The sequence below is a fragment of the Pristis pectinata genome, chromosome 3 (genome assembly GCF_009764475.1).
Source record: "Pristis pectinata isolate sPriPec2 chromosome 3, sPriPec2.1.pri, whole genome shotgun sequence".
NCBI classification, from domain to species: Eukaryota; Metazoa; Chordata; class Chondrichthyes; order Rhinopristiformes; family Pristidae; genus Pristis; species Pristis pectinata.
The window spans coordinates 137,899,360-137,916,940 of record NC_067407.1 but is presented as its reverse complement, the minus strand read 5'-3'; the positions used below and the strand labels follow the sequence as shown (position 1 = coordinate 137,916,940).

At 42.2% G+C, this 17,581-nt stretch overlaps 1 protein-coding gene across 1 annotated transcript in view; it reads right to left on the bottom strand.

The window, feature by feature from the left end:
- Positions 1-17,581, bottom strand: part of vta1 (vesicle (multivesicular body) trafficking 1) — a 213,190-nt gene that overhangs the window by 65,224 nt on the left and 130,385 nt on the right. Inside the window, 1 exon segment of the mRNA XM_052012390.1 lies at positions 2,305-2,413. Coding sequence (XP_051868350.1) covers positions 2,305-2,413 — 109 coding nt within the window.

Sequence of the window (17,581 nt, the reverse complement as noted above, 5' to 3'; positions counted from 1 at the left end):
TTCCTCTTGATGCTGGGCAAAATGCTTCTAGTACCAGATATTTTTACAGATGTGTGGATTCATTTGAACTGAAACTGCAGCCCAGAAAGCAAGCAGAAGCTCTGCACAACCTGGAATACAGCACAAGGTTGCAGTTGCTGGAAACCTGAAACATAAATCGAAAACATTTTCTACTACACTGGAGAATAGGTATGATTTGTTGAGAGAGAAACTCAATTAATGTCGCAAGACAGTGATGAGTTCTGATCAGAAGGTCATTGACCAGAGACATTAACTCTTTCTCACTCTCAGATGTTGACTGACCCAAGTGCTTTGAGACCTTCAAGTTCCTAGGAGTAAATATCACTAATAGCCTGTCCTGGTCCAACCATGCAGATGCCACAGCCAAGAGAGCTCACCAGCACCTCTACTTCCTCAGGAGGCTAAGGAAATTTGGCCTGTCTGGATGCATCACGGCTTGGTATGGCAATTGCTCTGCCCGAGACCACAAGAAACAGCAGAGAGTTGTGGACACAGCTCAGCACATCACGGAAACCAGCCTTCCCTCCATGGACTCTGTTTATACTTCTCACTGCCTCGGTAAAGCAGCCAGCATAATCAAAGACCCCATCCACCTCAGACATTCTCTCTTCTCCCCTCTTCCATTGGGCAGAGGATAAAAAAAGCCTGAAAGTACGTACCATCAGGCTCAAGGACAGCTTCTATCCCACTGTTATGACTATTGAATGGTCCCCTAGTACGATAAGATGGACTCTTGACCTCACAATCTACCTCGTTATAACCTTGCACCTTATTGTCTGCCTGCACCGCACTTTCTCTGTAACTGTGACGCTATATTCTGCATTCTGTTATTTTTTTCCCTTGTACTACCTCAATGCATTGATGTAATGAAATGATCTGTACGGATGGCATGCAAAACAAAGTCTCCATACACGTGACAATAATAAACCAACTACCAACTTCTGACAGTTTCTTGCATTTCAGACGGCAGATGCCATTAATTAGCAATCTCATAAATTTGCATCAAACTTTACTGAAAATGGAGACCACAATTTTTGTTTATCAAAGACAAAATGCTGCCTTTTAAAAAAAACCCAAAGCAGTATCATGGTAACCCATAAACTGTCCATCTCTGTGGCCACAAGATATGGCAAACATTCAAGCAAACCCTGGTTTCTTGTTTACAGTCCCTGCTGAATTTAGTCATTTCCTCCAACTTATTATCTCTCATGCAATCCATGACTGCCTAAGCGAGAAGCCACATAGAATGTGCCAACCAGCAGCCTTTCCTGATGCGCAGGAAACAAATTAAGCCTCTTGCTGCAGGGCAATGTGGTCATCCTTATTCAGCCTCTTTCCCAGAGATGCCACTCAACCATGCAAGCTTGCTACATAGGAATTGTGGATGGATTTGCTATGTATACAATGTAGGATCTTTCAAGAGCTAAGCAGCTACAATAACCAGAACTCTGTGCAGCAGACAATCAAGTTCAAGTTACGCTTAATTGTCATTCACCCATATGCTATAAAACACATGGATGAACGAAATGTCATTTCCCCCAGACTCTCACAACAGAGTACATACATAGAACAGAGGACATACAATAAACGCAGACAAAAAAATTGTGCAAGCACAAACAGTGCAAAAAATGCTATATACGGAATACAAAATTAGTGCAAGGTTGGACAAAGAAAATACAGAACTCGGTGTATTGCACAAAGTGTATAAACATGTTCAGCAGCAGCCAAAGCTCTTATGCGCCAGTGTGCAAACCAGGACTTTTGACGCAGCATTTGTCTGAGACTGCCGCCAGGGTATTCAGGAGCCTGACAGCCTGGGGAAAAAACTGTTGTACAGTCTAGTAGTTCTGGCCCGGATGCTCTGGTACCACCTGCCAGACGGCAGTGGGACAAATAGGTCGTGGGAGGGATGAGAGGGGTCATCTGTGATTCTGCAGGCCTTGCGGGTGCATCGCATGTTGTAGATGTCCAGGATGGAAGGAAGAGGCACTCCAATAATCTTTCCAGCTGTACTTGCAATTCTCTGCAGAGTCTTGCAGTCTGCAGTTACCGTACCAGCCAGAGATGCAGCTGGTCAGGACACTCTCAATGGTACCCCTGTAGAATGTGGTGAGGGTGGGGGAGGGCAGGTTTGCTCACTTCGGCTGAGATGAGTCCAAATTTACTCCAGTTTTTTTATTAATCTTTTTGCATGCATGCATTTCAAGTGGTACTGGTTATATACTCTGTTTTATAGTCTGCTGGCATTCATTTGTACCGAAGTACCAAAAATCTGATGCTTACCAAATTCTTTTTCCATCCCTATCGGTCCAGACTTGGGAGTTTCACCATTTTTCAAGCAGTTGTGGATATAGGCTGCTTTCCACTTTGCATATTTCCTGTGTTGAACATTCTAATGCAGAGGGAAAAACAAGAATAAAATCATCCAAACCTTGGTAATCAAAGTTAATAGACTGCAATAAATTAAAGGAACAAGATCTGTAACTTATTTGTGCAGCTTCCATTCCCATTAAAAGGGTTTTATTTTTAAACGATCTCGTTTATTTTTTCCCCTAACTGTTTAGGCCGAACATATACAACTGCCAGGCGCAAACTCTCAACACAATATTACTCATACATTAACAAAGCAGGATTAATTCTGCAGCAGAGAATTACTTAATGTCTTAGTCACTTTATAACCTTCTTGCCAGTTTCTCAGACCAAATCCAAATAAGTCAAAGCATAACAACAGGCATAATACCTGCAAAGTATCCACTTAGAACTGTTTATTTTATATGCTAGTATTGGGTAACGAGGCTCAGGGGCATTGAAGGAAACTTAAAGCTGGATTTGGACAGAGAAAACAAAATCAGAATCTAAGTGCCCTTGAAACAGAATAATTAACACCAGAATGAGAATAAAGTCATCCAATAACATCAGTTTCATAACACCCTGGCGATTCTCAACATCCTCCTGTAACCTTTCAGATTCAGCTTATGTTATCAAGATTATGTATATTGCTTGTTTCAGTTTTAGCATGTTCCTCGCAGTATTTCAGTCACCCTACGTTCTCAATGTATGCAGTTAAACCTTTGCATAGTTAGCTGCAGGGAATTCGCACATTGGAATGTCAAGATGTGTAGCATTACTTGCCCTATACACTGCATGGAAAGAAATCCCAAGGGTGTCACAGGCAAAATTGTTACTTCAAAACTCAAGGACAAGATATTAGAAGAGTTGACCAATAACTTTACCAAAGAAACAGGCTTTAAGTTTTAACATTGGATAGCAAAGCAGAGAGGGAGAGGTGGTTTAGGTAAAGACCTACCCAGAAGGTGGAGGGTACAACAAGTGATTAAATCAAAAAGGGGAATCAGAGGCAATATCAGCTGTAGGGTTAAGGAAGGTACTGAGAGCAGTTGGGTAAAGCCATGATAGGAGTTGAGCATGAGGGTTAGAATTCTGAGTTTGAAGCACGGGGGGGGGGGGGGGTTCTAAGAGTGACCTCAAGGTCCAAGAACACCTGGGTGATTGCAACCTGATGCGAGATAGGTGTTGTGCAGAAATTTGGATGAGCTGAAGCTCATGAAAGCGGGAAGGATCGGTGGCCAGTCAGGCAAGCACAATAGCCTTTCTAAAATGTGGCACAGAAAATGATGAAAATTTGAACAGCAAACGAGTTAGGTGTGCAGGCAGGAAATGTTACATGGTGGAAGCAGAGAATTTCCAAGACTGAAATTATGAGGTCAGAACCTCAGCTTGGAAATAGATAGGACAGCAAGGCACGTTTAGCTCAGAAAGAGAGTATGTTCAGGGAGGAGAATAGCATCAATGAAGAGAGTACACAATTTGGGAATGATAGTGGCATAGTAGGATAATTAATAAATATAACTGGAAACCAACCATAAAAGTAGTATAACAAAACACATTTTAAAATAGTTCAACTGTTCTGGAGAATTCATCCAGAGCTTTCTTCACAACTGAAAAAAAAGATTTCGATAATACGTATCATAGAAATTATGCACAGCTGTACATAGCTGAACAACAGTGAATTGTTCATCTAAGTGCAGGAAACGTAATAATGGATATGAATAAGTTTCAAGACCTTGAAAAAGCATGCCTGCTTTCTCCTTTCAAACTGGACCTTGGCATGGATCTTGCTGTCATCAGCTATCATCACAGTGCACTGGTCCATTGACATACTGTGGGCTTTTTAATTGGCATTTGGAGTGACCGGAATCTTGTTTACCCAGATATGGCCATAACACATTTTCTGGTGGAGCAGCAGAACTTGGGTAGCAACTTCTTGAGCAAACTATGTTCGTGATAATGGTGAGCACCAATAGATTCATCATTATTTTCACAACAAAACCGATGCCAATAGTCAGAATCAACATAGCTCAGTAGAGTTGGAATGCAAAATATTTCCCTACTTGGTGGAATTAAAATAGTGGTCTTACAATATCTTAGCCCTACATTGAACCTCATTACTGTTACTTTAGGCTTAACTTTGACATCAAGCTGCTAAGCTCTGGGAAGGAACCACTTACACAGTTAGTTGGAAGTTTAAAATTCAATAGTTCATTGCCACTCTTACAATATACAACTCATACTTCCCCATTCTTGCTTTGTGTGCAATACAACTGACATTACATTAAACTGATGTCAACGTCCCATCAGAAGTAACTTCAACAGCGGCATCATATCCAGGATTTTGCTGAGTTAAAGGCACTGCAGGAAAGGACAACAGAAACTTAATATCAGCAGTCTACTGTTTCACCCTTCGACACGTCACAAGACAGGGGTCCAATGTTTGGGAAGCATCACTAGCAATAGGTTTGAATTATTTTTTAAGAAAGAGAACTCATTAAAATGGGATCCACAAGTGGCAGAGAGTTGGAATACAAAGTAGAATAATCATGTAGACACAGAGAGACTGCAGATGCTGGATCTGGAGCAACGAACAAGATGCTGGAGGAACGCAGCAGGTCAGGCGGCAACTGAGGAGAGAAATGGGCAGTCAACATTTTGGGTCGAGACCCTCCATCTGGACTGAAAGATAGAGGGGAGATAGCCAGCTTAAAGAGCTGAGGGGAAGGGGTGGAACAAGAGCTGGCAAGCAATAAGTGGATCCGTGAGGGGGGGGGGGGTGACGGGCAGATGGGGGAGGGGAGGGTGGGAATAACGACAGAGGCCGGGAGGTGATAGGTGGAGACAACAAATGGCTGCAGATGATGGAATCTGATAGGAAAGAAAGGTGAAGCATGAAATCAAGTGGGGTGGGGGCAGGGCAGAGGGGGAACAGTGGGGGGAGGGGACCCAGTGGGAGGAGTGTGTGGGTGATGGGCAGATGGACTGGGCGGAGAAGAGGAAGATGGGGGAAAGAATAATCATGTGCTACATGTGATGAGTTTGATAGGCTAAAAATACTTTCTTGTTCTGAACTTTACGTTCTCAAATCCTGTGGTGACACGCAATAATTTCGTAATCGTACACAACTCCAGCAGATGAAAAAAGTGAGCTCTCCAAATGTTACTGTTAATTTTCTGAGGAACATTTTAAGTTCCCTTATGTTCATTTATATGCACGGTGGTTTCATATTTCTTGTTTCTTGCCAATGACATACACCTTTTGAAAATTCTTTAAATTGACAAAAGTTGAAGGAAAAATGATCTGGATTATGCTACCATCCAGATTTTCTCAACAGCTGAACCTGTGCTGGGTCAATCACATCAGTGATGCCCTTTGCATCGTAAAACAGGAACTCTCTCTCCATGGATGCATTAATTGCATGGCAGGAATTCACTAACTTACATCACATGTTTGCGAGGTTAGCATTAAACGCATCTTCCTCACCCCTTTCAACATTTTGATGGGACTGTTCCCTCCATTTGCTCCAGTTCTCTCATTGATTTCCATCAGCATCCACTCTCCTTCTCACAGCACCTTTGTGTGCAACTGCAAGAAATGTGACACCTCTCCTTTTAACTCCTACCTTCCCACCAAGCAGGGTCTCTGAATGTTTCCCAGCTCAACCAGTGAGGTACTTGCACTTCTTCCAATTTAGCATACTGCATTTGGTGCTAATGACCAGTCCCCCTTATTTTAAAGGAATCAAATGCACATGCTACAGAACACCTTCGTTCAGTCTGCACGGTTGACCCTGAGCTTCCAGTTGCCTATCACTTTAATTCTTCGTCCTACTTTGATCCCCCCGTCTATGGTTTCTTGCAATACCAATGAAACCCAGCACAAGCTACTAGAACATTACCCTCTTTTTCTAACTGGACAAATGACAGCCATCAAAGCTCAATATTGAAGTTAACATTTGCAGATAATCAGCCATTTCACCCCTCTATCTCACATTTCAACTGTTTATTTCTTCCCAGTCTCCACTCTCGGTTTTTACTTGTCTCTTGTTAAGACTCTTATAGAAATGCCACCTTATGGATGTCTGGAATGCATTGCCCAATAGGGTGGTGGAGGCAAATTCATTGGGGGCTTTTAAGAGGGGCTTGGATGGGCACATGAATGAGAGGGATATGGGCATTTTGCACGTAGGAGGGAATAGCTGCGTCAGCACGACATTGTGGGCCGAAGGGCCTGTTCTGTGCTGTACCGTTCTATGTAACACTTCTTTTAACTGCCACCACCATCACTGGGTCCTTCCATCTCTCCTCCTCCCCCATCGTAAACCTTCTCCATTGTTGCCCTCCTCACTTTTCTCTGCAACTTCAAACTATTTTTGATCTAACCTTTCCCAGCTCTGATGGTAAGTCATCAACCTGACACACCAACTGTTTTTCTTTCTGCAGCTGCTGCCTGACTTAAAGCATTTTCTGTTCTTATTTTGAGTAAACTTGACAGTTGGCTAAGTGACAGAAACCTTCTCAGTTGGTTATCAAAGTTATCACAAAGCTTCATGCTGCTGAGACTCAGAAGCTGTGAAAAACAAAAATTAATCAGACTTATAAATCTAAAACCTTAATAATTAAAAGAAAAACAATTATAAACCCAATTCAAGAAATGCAAATTACTTCCTCGTTCACAGCTGCTCCTCTCCGCTGAAGGGAATGAAGCTGCTATTCCTGAGCTTGACCTAACCTGCTTCAGTGGGGAATTGTTGGGAGTTTGTGTGTCACATTGAACTCCAGTGAGCAGTTCAGCCACAGAACAAAGTCAGGAAAACTCCAGTCAACTGTTGTCAGGAGTTTGTCATCTACACCTGGAGCTGCAAGTATTTCGACACAGAGCTGCTTGCAATTTTCAAGAACATCCTGGCCATTAATTTGATTACGCTTCTTGTATGTGCTCTGGCTAACATTTATGATTTTTAATTTCAGCACAATTGTGGACAAGATGTGGAGGCCGTAGAAATGGTACAGAAGAGATTTACAAGGATGTTGCCTGGATTGGGGAACATGCCTTATGAAAACAGGTTGAGTGAACTTGGTCTTTTCTCCTTGGAGCGACGGAGGATGAGAGGTGATCTGATAGATGTGTATAAGATGATGAGAGGCACTGACCATGTGGATAGCCTCTGCTTTTTCCCCAGAGCTGAAATGGTTGCCACAAGAGGACACAGGTTTAAGGGGAGCAGGTACATAGGAGATGTCAGGGGTAAGTTTTTTACTCAGAGAGTGGTGAGTGCGTGGAATGGGCTGCCGGCAACGGTGGTGGAGGCAGATACGATAGGGTCTTTTAAGAGACTTTCGGAATAGGTACATGGAGCTTAGAAAAAGAGGGCTATGGGTAAGCCTAGTAATTTCTAAGGTAGGGACATGTTTGGCACAACTTTGTGGGCTGAAGGGCCAGTATTGTGCTGTAGGTGTTCTATGTTTCTAATTCCGGCTCTCAGAAAGATGAAGTTTTCTACAGCATCTACTTGGTCGTAACTACTTTGAACTTCAGCATTCCAGATGACATATGTTTGCCTCCCTGACATTCAATAAAAGCTCATATACTCTCCTTGACTTTTGTACCAAACTCGCTCAGATATTTTCACTTTTAGTTAGCGACTATCATCTGCACATCCCTTTTTCCATTACTGTCACTCTCAGGAGGTACTTGCTATTCAGTCAAACAAATGCAGTGACTGAATGCGTTCTTTTCAATCTTGAGCCCTTCTACTTTTCCACATTCTGCCGCTCCTGTAGCCTTTTGGTCAGTGTGGAGACTCTTTAAAACAATAATCAGATCTTCAAGAATAGATATTTTCATCAGTACAATGCCCATTAAACTGTAATATCAGGGAAAGTAAAAACTCATTCTTCCATATCACGTGGAATTTGACACCAAGCTGTATAATAAGACAATTGGACAGTGGCACTGTGGCTCAACCTCACACCTCCAGAGACCTGGGTTCAATCTTCGGGTGTTGTCTGTGTGGAATTTGCATGTTCTCCCTGTGGGTCTCCTCTGTGTGCTCCGGTTTCCTTCCACTTGCAAAGACTTGCAGGTTGATGGGTTAATTGCCCCTTACGGTAGAATCTGGGAGTTGATGGGAATGTGGGGAGAATAAAATGGGATTGACAGAGGGTTAGTGTAAACAGGTGGTTGATGGTCAGCACAGACTCAGTGGGCTGAAGGGCCCATTTCTGTACCGTATCCCTCCATCATGACGATGAAGACATGACAAAAGGTTTAGTCAAAAAGACAGGTTTTAAAGGATCTTGAAGGCAGAAAGAGGTAGAAAAGCAGAAAGGTTTAAGAGAGGGAACTTACGATCAGCATTGGTGCAGTGATTAAATTTGGAGATGATCAGGAGGCCAGAAATGGAGGGTTACAAAGGTGATTACATAGAGAGGGCAAGACATTGAGGGATTTGAAAAAAAAGATCAAGGACTTCAAACAAACATTAGGATTACAGATGAATGAGACAGTGCAAGTTTGCACATGGTCAGGGTGAATGGGACATTGCCAGTTTACACATGGACACCAGTGCCTTGGATGAACACACACTAACAGGCAAGCAGAGCAAGAGAGGCCACCTAGAGCGCAGTGGAATCATCAGGCCTGGAGGTAAAAAGGTATGATGAGCGTTTCAGTAGCAGAGGTGCTGCTGCAGGGATAGACTTGAGATATCTTATGGAGGTTGAGATGACAGCCTTAGCGGTGTGGCCCAGATGAAAACATTAATTCTTAAATTCAGGATACCACGTTCCTTATCCATTTGCTGCTGTTCCTTCCACCAAAGATGTGGCAAATATCGCTCATTCATCTACACCCATCACTTGCACGTTCTTTTTTGTACCAGCATCGGTTATGAATATCCAAAAAGGTCTGGGTATGATTTTCCTTGAGCCATGCAACTGGAAAATGTTACGATGAAAGATTCTGATTCTACGATTAAGTACAATATAGTCTTTTTGTTTTCATTTAACACAAAGCAGATCTTTGTTGCTCATGCTTTCACCAATCATGCAGCTTGAAGATTTAGTGCAAGAGGACGTTTACTTGGAAATAACCCAAAAAACAAGAAGCTGCATCCAGTCAAATGCCAATTTTGCCTTTATGATCATCTGAAGCAGCAACACCTATTTATAAATTCTGAATCTGAGATAACCTTTTACAGGTGAAATACTCCTGAAATTATCTAAAAGAGATGAACTGTTCAAAATCACAAACCGTGCAACCATCACAAGTTTTACTGGTTTTCCAGGATTTGTATCAGTTAAGTGATGTAAGTGCAGATTAAATCTGCATATTAGACCATACACCAAAAGGAGCAGAAGTCAGCCATTCGGCCCATCGAGTCTGCTCCACCATTCTATCATGAGCTGATCCATTCTCCCATTTAGCCCCACTCCCCCACCTTCTCACCATAACCTTTGATGCCCTGGCTACTCAGATACCTATCAATCTCTGCCCTAAATACACTCAATGACTTTGCCTCCACAGCTGCCCATGACAACAAATTCCACAGATTCACCACTCTCTGGCTAAAGAAATTTCTCCGCATCTCTGTTCTGAATGGGCGCCCTTCAATCCTGAAGTCGTGCCCTGTGACCCTGTGGGTTTTCCCCAGAGCTTCAGTTTTGTCTGACTTGCTGAGCACACTTTGGGTGGGTACTGTAAATTGCTCCTCATGTACATGGATGGCAGGAAAATTGGGAGGGCATTGGAACTAATAGCAAGGCGAGAGGAAAAGTTGGATTAGTGTAGACAGACATGATGGTTGGTGCAGAGCCTGTGCCCATGCTGTATCTTTCTATGACTCTATGCTTTAATTTGTAGTTTGTACAAAAACACATGGAAAGACATTGGCCTTAAACATATGTAACACCATTGCTGGCAGCCCCCTCAATGGGTGGCCACTCTGTCCTTGGAGTTACCTGATGGGAAAGTGTTCCAGAAAACTTTTGTATTTACTTTGTACAGTGGCTGAGTTCAGGGTACTCTTGGGACCCAAGCACATATCCTGAGCCCACACGTCAATGCATTCATCTGAAAATTAAAGAGTCTATGCACCACTAGATAAAGGGGAGCAAGGGAGTTCTCCAAAGTCTTGGTCAACATTTATCCCTCAACTACCACTGGATCAGACCAAACATGTATAAAAAATCCTTCCAGGAATGCTGAGCTACTAATTTTAAACATTATTCCCTCTATCAAATCAGACTAACTCATTATTCTTTCTCTGCTCCCCTTATTTTTACAATCTTAAATATTTGGAAAAAACTTCCCCTCTGCCTTCTGAACTTAGAGGAAATACACCTAATCTTAATCACTGATGCACTGTCATTATTCCAGCAAAGCTGCCCTGCATTCATTAAAAGGAAAATAAATATTTCCTGAGATCCAAGACTGAATACAGTCAAAAGGGCAAGGCCAAGGCTCTGTACAACATAATGATCACTTCCTTACTTCTGAGTTAAAACCCTCCAGTCCATTTACCTTTATGATTACTTTTTGTAATACGCACTAGTTTTATATGAATTGTGCACAAGGACACCTAAATTCCTTTGCTCCTCCGATACTTCCAGTATCTGAATTTAATTCCGAATCAGGTTCCTTTGATTTAAAGAGCGCAACATGACACTTAACAGTGTTTAAATATAGTTTTTGCCCACCCTCCTAGTCTGTCTATACAACTTTGCAACTGTCTCCCTTAATTTCATACAATTATGTTTATGTGTCATATGAAAACTATTCTATTCACCCAACGTCATTAGATTCCTGGGCAACAAAACGTCGCACTCCATTAATTGGAGTCGATGTGATTTAACCTTAGTATCGATCTACTCTGTTCCAATAATTACCAATCGCTTGTCACAAAATTATCTCCTATTCCACAGATTTGCATTTTTGCTAACCTTGTTTGCAAGCTTATCAAAATCTTAAGTTCAAAGAGGAACACACATGTTGATCCTTTTATCAGGTTTGTAATCCCAAAACATTTCATCCGGTTTAGACAGACATGACTTCACAAATTCCACATTGGCTCTTTTTGATCAAACAGTGCACAAGTGTTCACCACTGCCTCACTGATGGTACTTTTCAGTAGCTCTGTAATAGCTGATAAATTACCTGAGCACCTCTGTGCTCTATGCTCAAGGCTATGAGAAATTGATTAGTACTATCCAAACTTATTTTCGCATAAGAGTCTGTACAGCTAGCAGACAGACGAGGGGTTTGGATTGTCTTTGCATCAAGCGATAAAAAGAGGTTGGAAGTAAAATAGTATCAGCACTGAGAATGATTGGTATTGGTTTATTATTGTCACTTGTACCGAGGTACAGTGAAAAACTTGTCTTGCAAACCGATCGTACAGGTCAATTCATTACACAGTGCAGTTACATTGAATTAGTACAAAGTGCATTGATGTAGTACAGGTAAAAACAGTAACAGTACAGAGTAAAGTGTCACAGCCACAGAGAAAGTGCAGTGCAATAAGGTGCAAGGTCACAACAAGATAGATCGTGAGGTCAGAGTCCATCTCATTGTATAAAGGAACCGTTCAATAGTCTAATCACAGTGGGGTAGAAGCTGTCCTTAAGTCTGGCGGTACGTGCCCTCAGGCTCCCCGATGGAAGAGGAGAGAGAATGTCCCAAGTGGTGGGGTCTTTGATTATGCTGACTGCTTCACCAAGACAACGAGAGGTAAAGACAGAGTCCAAGGAGGGGAGGTTGGTGTCCGTGATGCGCTGGGCTGTGTCCACAACTCTCTGCAGTTTCTTGTGGTCCTGGGCAGAGCAGTTGCCATACCAAGCTGTGATACATCCAGATAGAATGCTTTCTATGGTGCATCGGTAAAAGTTGGTGCGAGTCAAAGCGGACAAACCAAATTTCTTTAGCCTGTTTGTGAACAGTAATAGGTTCACAATTGAATCCTGAATTGATGCGCGAAGGTTTAAACCATCCAAATGGAAGATCTCCCACCTCATCCGAAACAAAATAAGTGGAAGCTCAACAATTTCCCATGACCTGCCTCAACTAGCAAAAGGCCACATTAGATGGTAATGCAGTTAGGTTAGTGACTATTTTATTCATTTTTTAAAAAAAATATATAGATTAAGTAAATGATGCCCTTACTATGGCTCAACTCAGATCCAGGTGTCTAGTTTTAGCACAACAAATTGTTCTAAAATTCTAAACAATGTACTGATAGTAAACAAATTGGGATTAAAGATCTTTTTGGGGTCACTAATGCAGAAAAGATCATTGTTCAGAAAGTCCACGTACATCAAAGATTCAGAAAGCCCCCGGAACCTTGACTGTAAATGCTTTCACGTTTTCAGTAACAAGGATAGCCAGAATGGCCTCAATCTCCAGTAAATTTAACTGAAGGTTCATAAGTACTAATCTAACTTGGCAACAATTAAATTCTCCTTAGTATTTTGCAAAAATGAACATGAATGCTTGTTAAGGCAACGTGCCGCTGGCTTGCATGCAGAAAGGAGCCTAGAGTGCACAATGAAACTTATTGTGTTCCATATGGTGTTGGTTGAGAAGGAATGTTGATAAAAACAACAGGAGAACCTGTTACTATTCCTGATCATAGGATTGACTTTACCAGAGCTGGGCACCTTGTCCATAAAAAACATCCAAAAACTGCAACATTCTTTCACCAATTTGAAGTGTCAGCCCAGTGTATGGACTCGGGTCCTTGATGCATCATAGAAAGCATCCAATCCGGATGCAGGCTTGGTACGGCAACTGCTCTGCTTGTGACTGCAAGAAACAGTAGAAAATAGTGGACACAGCTCAGCACATCATGAAAACCAGCCTCCCGTCCATGGAGTCAACACTTGCATTCAGAGAAGCATAGTCTTAATAGGGATAGTCAGCATGGCTTTGTGAGGGGCAGGCCACGCCTCACGAGCCTAATTCAGTTTTTTGAGGAGGTGACAAAACAAATAGATGAAGGTAGAGCGGTGCACGTGGTGTATATGGACTTTAGTAAAGTGTTTGACAAGGTTCCCCAGAGGAGGCTCATCAGAAAGTCAAGAGGCATGGGATCCATGGAGACTTGGCTGTGTGGATTCAGAATTGGCTTGTTCACAGAAGGCAGAGGGTGGTAATAGATGGAGAATATTCTGCCTGAAGGTCAATGGCATGGTGTTCCACAGAGATCTGTTCTGGGACCTCTACTCTTGGTGACTGTTATAAATGACTTGGATGAGAAAGTGGAGGAATGGGTTAGTAATTATGTGGATGACATGAAGGTTGGAGGGGTTGTGGATAGTGTAGAAGGTTGTCGTAGGTTACAACGGGATAAAGACAGGATACAGAGTTGGGTGGGAAGTGGCAAATGGAGTTCAATTCAGAAAAGTGTGAAGTGATACACTTTGCAAGAATGAACATGAAGGCGGAGTACAAGGTTAATAGCAGGATTCTTAGATGCGTGGAGGAACAGAGGAATCTTGGGGTCCAAGTCCATAGATCCCTCAAAGTTACCGTGCAAGTTGATAGGGTGGTTAAAACAGTGCATGGTGTACTGGCCTTCATTAGTTGGGGGACTGAGTTCAAGAGCTGTGAGGTAATGTTGCAGCTCTATAGAACTCTGGTTAGACCACACTTAGAGAATTGTGTTCAGTTCTAGTTGCCTCATTATAGGAAAGATGTGGAAGCTTTAGAGAGGGTGCAGAGGAGATTTACCAGGATGCTTTCTGGATTAGAGAGCATATCTTATGAGGAAAGGTTGTGCGAGCTAGGGCTTTTCTCTTTGGAGTGATGCAGGATGAGAGGTGACTTGATTGAGGTATAGAAGATTATGAGGGGCATAGATAGAGTGGACAGCCAGCACCTTTTCCGCAGGGTCACAATGGCCAAAACCAGAGGACATCAGTTTAAGGTCAGGGGAGGAATGTTCACGGGAGATATCAGAGGTAGGTTTTTCACACAGAGAGTGGTGGGTGCCTGGAACGCACTGCCGGGGATGGTTGTAGAGGCTGATAAAATAGGGACATTTAAAAGGCTCTTAGATAGGCACATGGAAGTAATTAAAATAGAGCGTTATGGGCTGTGCAGGAGGGAAGGGTTAGATTGATCATGGAGGAGGTGTTCACATAATTCGGCACAACATCGTGGACTAAAGGGCCCATACTCAGCTGTACTGTTCTATGTACACTTCTTGCTGCATCGGTAAAGCAGTCAACACAATCAAAGATCCGACCCACCCCGGACATTCTCTTTTCTCCCCCCTCCCATCGGGCAAAAGATACAAAAGCCTGAAAGCATGTACCACCAGGCTCAAGGACAGCTTCTAGCCTACTGTTATAAGATCATTGAAAGGTTCCCCAGTACGATAAGATGGACTCTTGACCTCACAATCTACCTTATGACCTTGCATCTTATTGTCTGCCTGAACTGCATTTTCTCTGCAACTGTAACACTTTATTCTGCATTCTGTTATCGTTTTCCCTTGAACTACCTCTGTATAGATGGGCATGCAAAACGAAGTTTTTCACTGTACCTCGGTAGATGTGACAATAATAAACCAATTTAAGGTCCCTGCACCACAAAGCGCAATATTTATCAAACCAGTAACTACATCAGTTGTAGTTTTGAGAAAACTCATTCCAATCCCTAGACACCATCATACACACACTGTTGACACTTGAATCTAGATGTAGTGCACTAGGCTATAGTACACCACAATCTTGCCCAAGAGTATGACTCCCTCATACTCTTCTGCAATGCAAGACTTTCAAAACACAAGCTGGTCATATAACTCGCTTATCCTCAATCTTGGCAGAAACACAGGAGGCCAATGACTCTTCACGAATAACGCCTATATTATGGTTCTCTCTGGATAAGGGAATTCTTCCTTGTTCTATTTTGTCGTGTCAGCAAGATGTGCTAATTTCTTTCCGCAAATCATCATAAGGAAGGAAAAAAGCTGTCGGAGGGAATGGATGTTAAAATGTTTCCAAGAACAAATCCAACCAAACCTTGGCGAAAATTGATAGGTCCTCTGAAAATGTTATTGTAAAATATTTTATTCTTGAGACAAAGAAATTTTTTTTTCCTTCAGAACTTTCACCACCCTGCCCCATCTTCAAGTATTTGTTCCTGCAGATCAAAACATTACTTAATGTTAGTTAAGGACAAGCTTAGCACAGCTAAGGATGAAATAGAATTTTTCCAAGACCTTCTATAGGCTTTTAAGAATTTTAATTCACCATAGAAACCATGATTGGAATAAGGCAAAAAGCCTGGAAAGCAAGATGATAAATTTTAGTTGACAGAAGCCAAATCCTGGTACATTAACATTTTTCTAATTTCCTTCCCTTTACCAGTTTATGTGAAGGGGCTTAAGTCACTGATAATGTTTTTCTGGGTATATGGGAAGAGCTGCCAAGTGTTCTTTTTCTGCATTATTTACATCTTTCCAATTTCAATTTAGGTTTGCAGCCTATAATTTAAGACCAATCTAACTGCTGCTCAGGCTCCTTTTGTAATCAGTAGATCAGGGAAACAGGAAAAGAATATTCAAGCACACAACAGGAATGTGAAGGGGATCCAATTCCATTGCTCCCACACCACCTCCTCGTCATTCTAGCCCCCACTCAACCCTTTTGCTGTGCTCCACAATTTCACTTTGAAACCATACCTTCCGCTTTTCACATTCTCAACAATGTTTGGGTAATGAATTATCTCCAGAATTCTTGATATGACTAATCTCTCAGTGGACATGCTGTATCTCTTAGTCTTTGTTCTGCTCTTGTACAGAAGTGAAAACAGCTTTGCACATCCACCCCTCAAAGCTTTAAAGAACTATATTAAATCTGATTTTGCCTTATTCTTTCCAAGAGAAAAGAGCCTAAAAAGTTTGCACAATCAATTCTGAGATGACTAATCCTATTTCATGAACAACCATAAAGTACGCTACCCTAAGAGCACAAGGGCAATAAAGCATTCGTCTAATCTGCTATTCAACCTGCAGTTGAACTTCACCTTCCAGTACTGGTATTGGTTTATTATTGTCACTTGTACTGAGGTACAATGGAAAAACTCGTCTTGCATACCGATCGTACAGATTAATTCATTACACAATGCAGTTATATTGGGTTAGTACAGAGTGCATTGAGGTAGTACAGGTAAAAACAATAACAGTACAGAGTAAAGCGTCACAGCTGCAGAGAAAGTGCAATGAAATAAGGTGCAAGGTCACAAGAAGGTAGATCATGAGGTCATAGTCCATCTCATCGTATAAAGGAACCGTTCAATAGTCTTATCACAGTGGGGCAGAAGCTGTCCTTAAGTCTGGCGGTATGTGCCCTCAGGCTCCTGTATCTTCTACCCAATGAAAGAGGAGAGAAGAGAGAATGTCCCCGGGTCAGTGGGGTCTTTGATTATGCTGGTTGCTTCACCAAGACAACGAGAGGTAAAGACAGAGTCCAAGGAGGGGAGGCTGGTGTCCGTGATTCGTTGGGCTGCGTCCACAACTCTCTGCAGTTTCTTGCAGCCCTGGGCAGAGCAGTTGCCGTACCAAGCCATGATACATCCAGATAGGATGTTTTCTATGGTGCATTGGTAGAAATTGGTGAGAGTCAAAGGGGACAAATTTCTTTAACCTCCTGAGGAAGTAGAGGTGCTGGTGAGCTTTCTTGGCCGTGGCATCTACGTGATTTGACCAGGACAGGCTGTTGGTGATATTCACTCCCAGGAACTAGAAGATCTCAATCCTCTCGACCTCAGCACCATTGATGTAGACAGGCGCATGTACACCAACTAATCTGCTATTCAACAAGATCAGAGGTAATCCTGTGGTTGAACTTCACCTTCTTGTAAAATATCTTAAGCATCAAAAATATATTTATCTCATTGACTGACTTCTCTGGTCTCTACTATAGCATTTCTTCTGATAGAAGAGACTCCCTTGTTTCCATGTTAATTACTGAACATTCACCTACTTTAAATTGCACGCCACATTATTGCCAATAATATCCTTCCAAAATAAAATACTGCAGTGTCAGGCAGCAGCTGTAGAAAGAGAAACCGTGTATTACCCAAGATTGCATAGCTCTGAGATATGGAAGGATCAGAGTGCTCTCGTGCATGACTCTTAAAAGGCAGCTGCTACAAGTAATTAGAAAAGCCAACAGAATATTGTTATTGGGACAGAAATTAACTA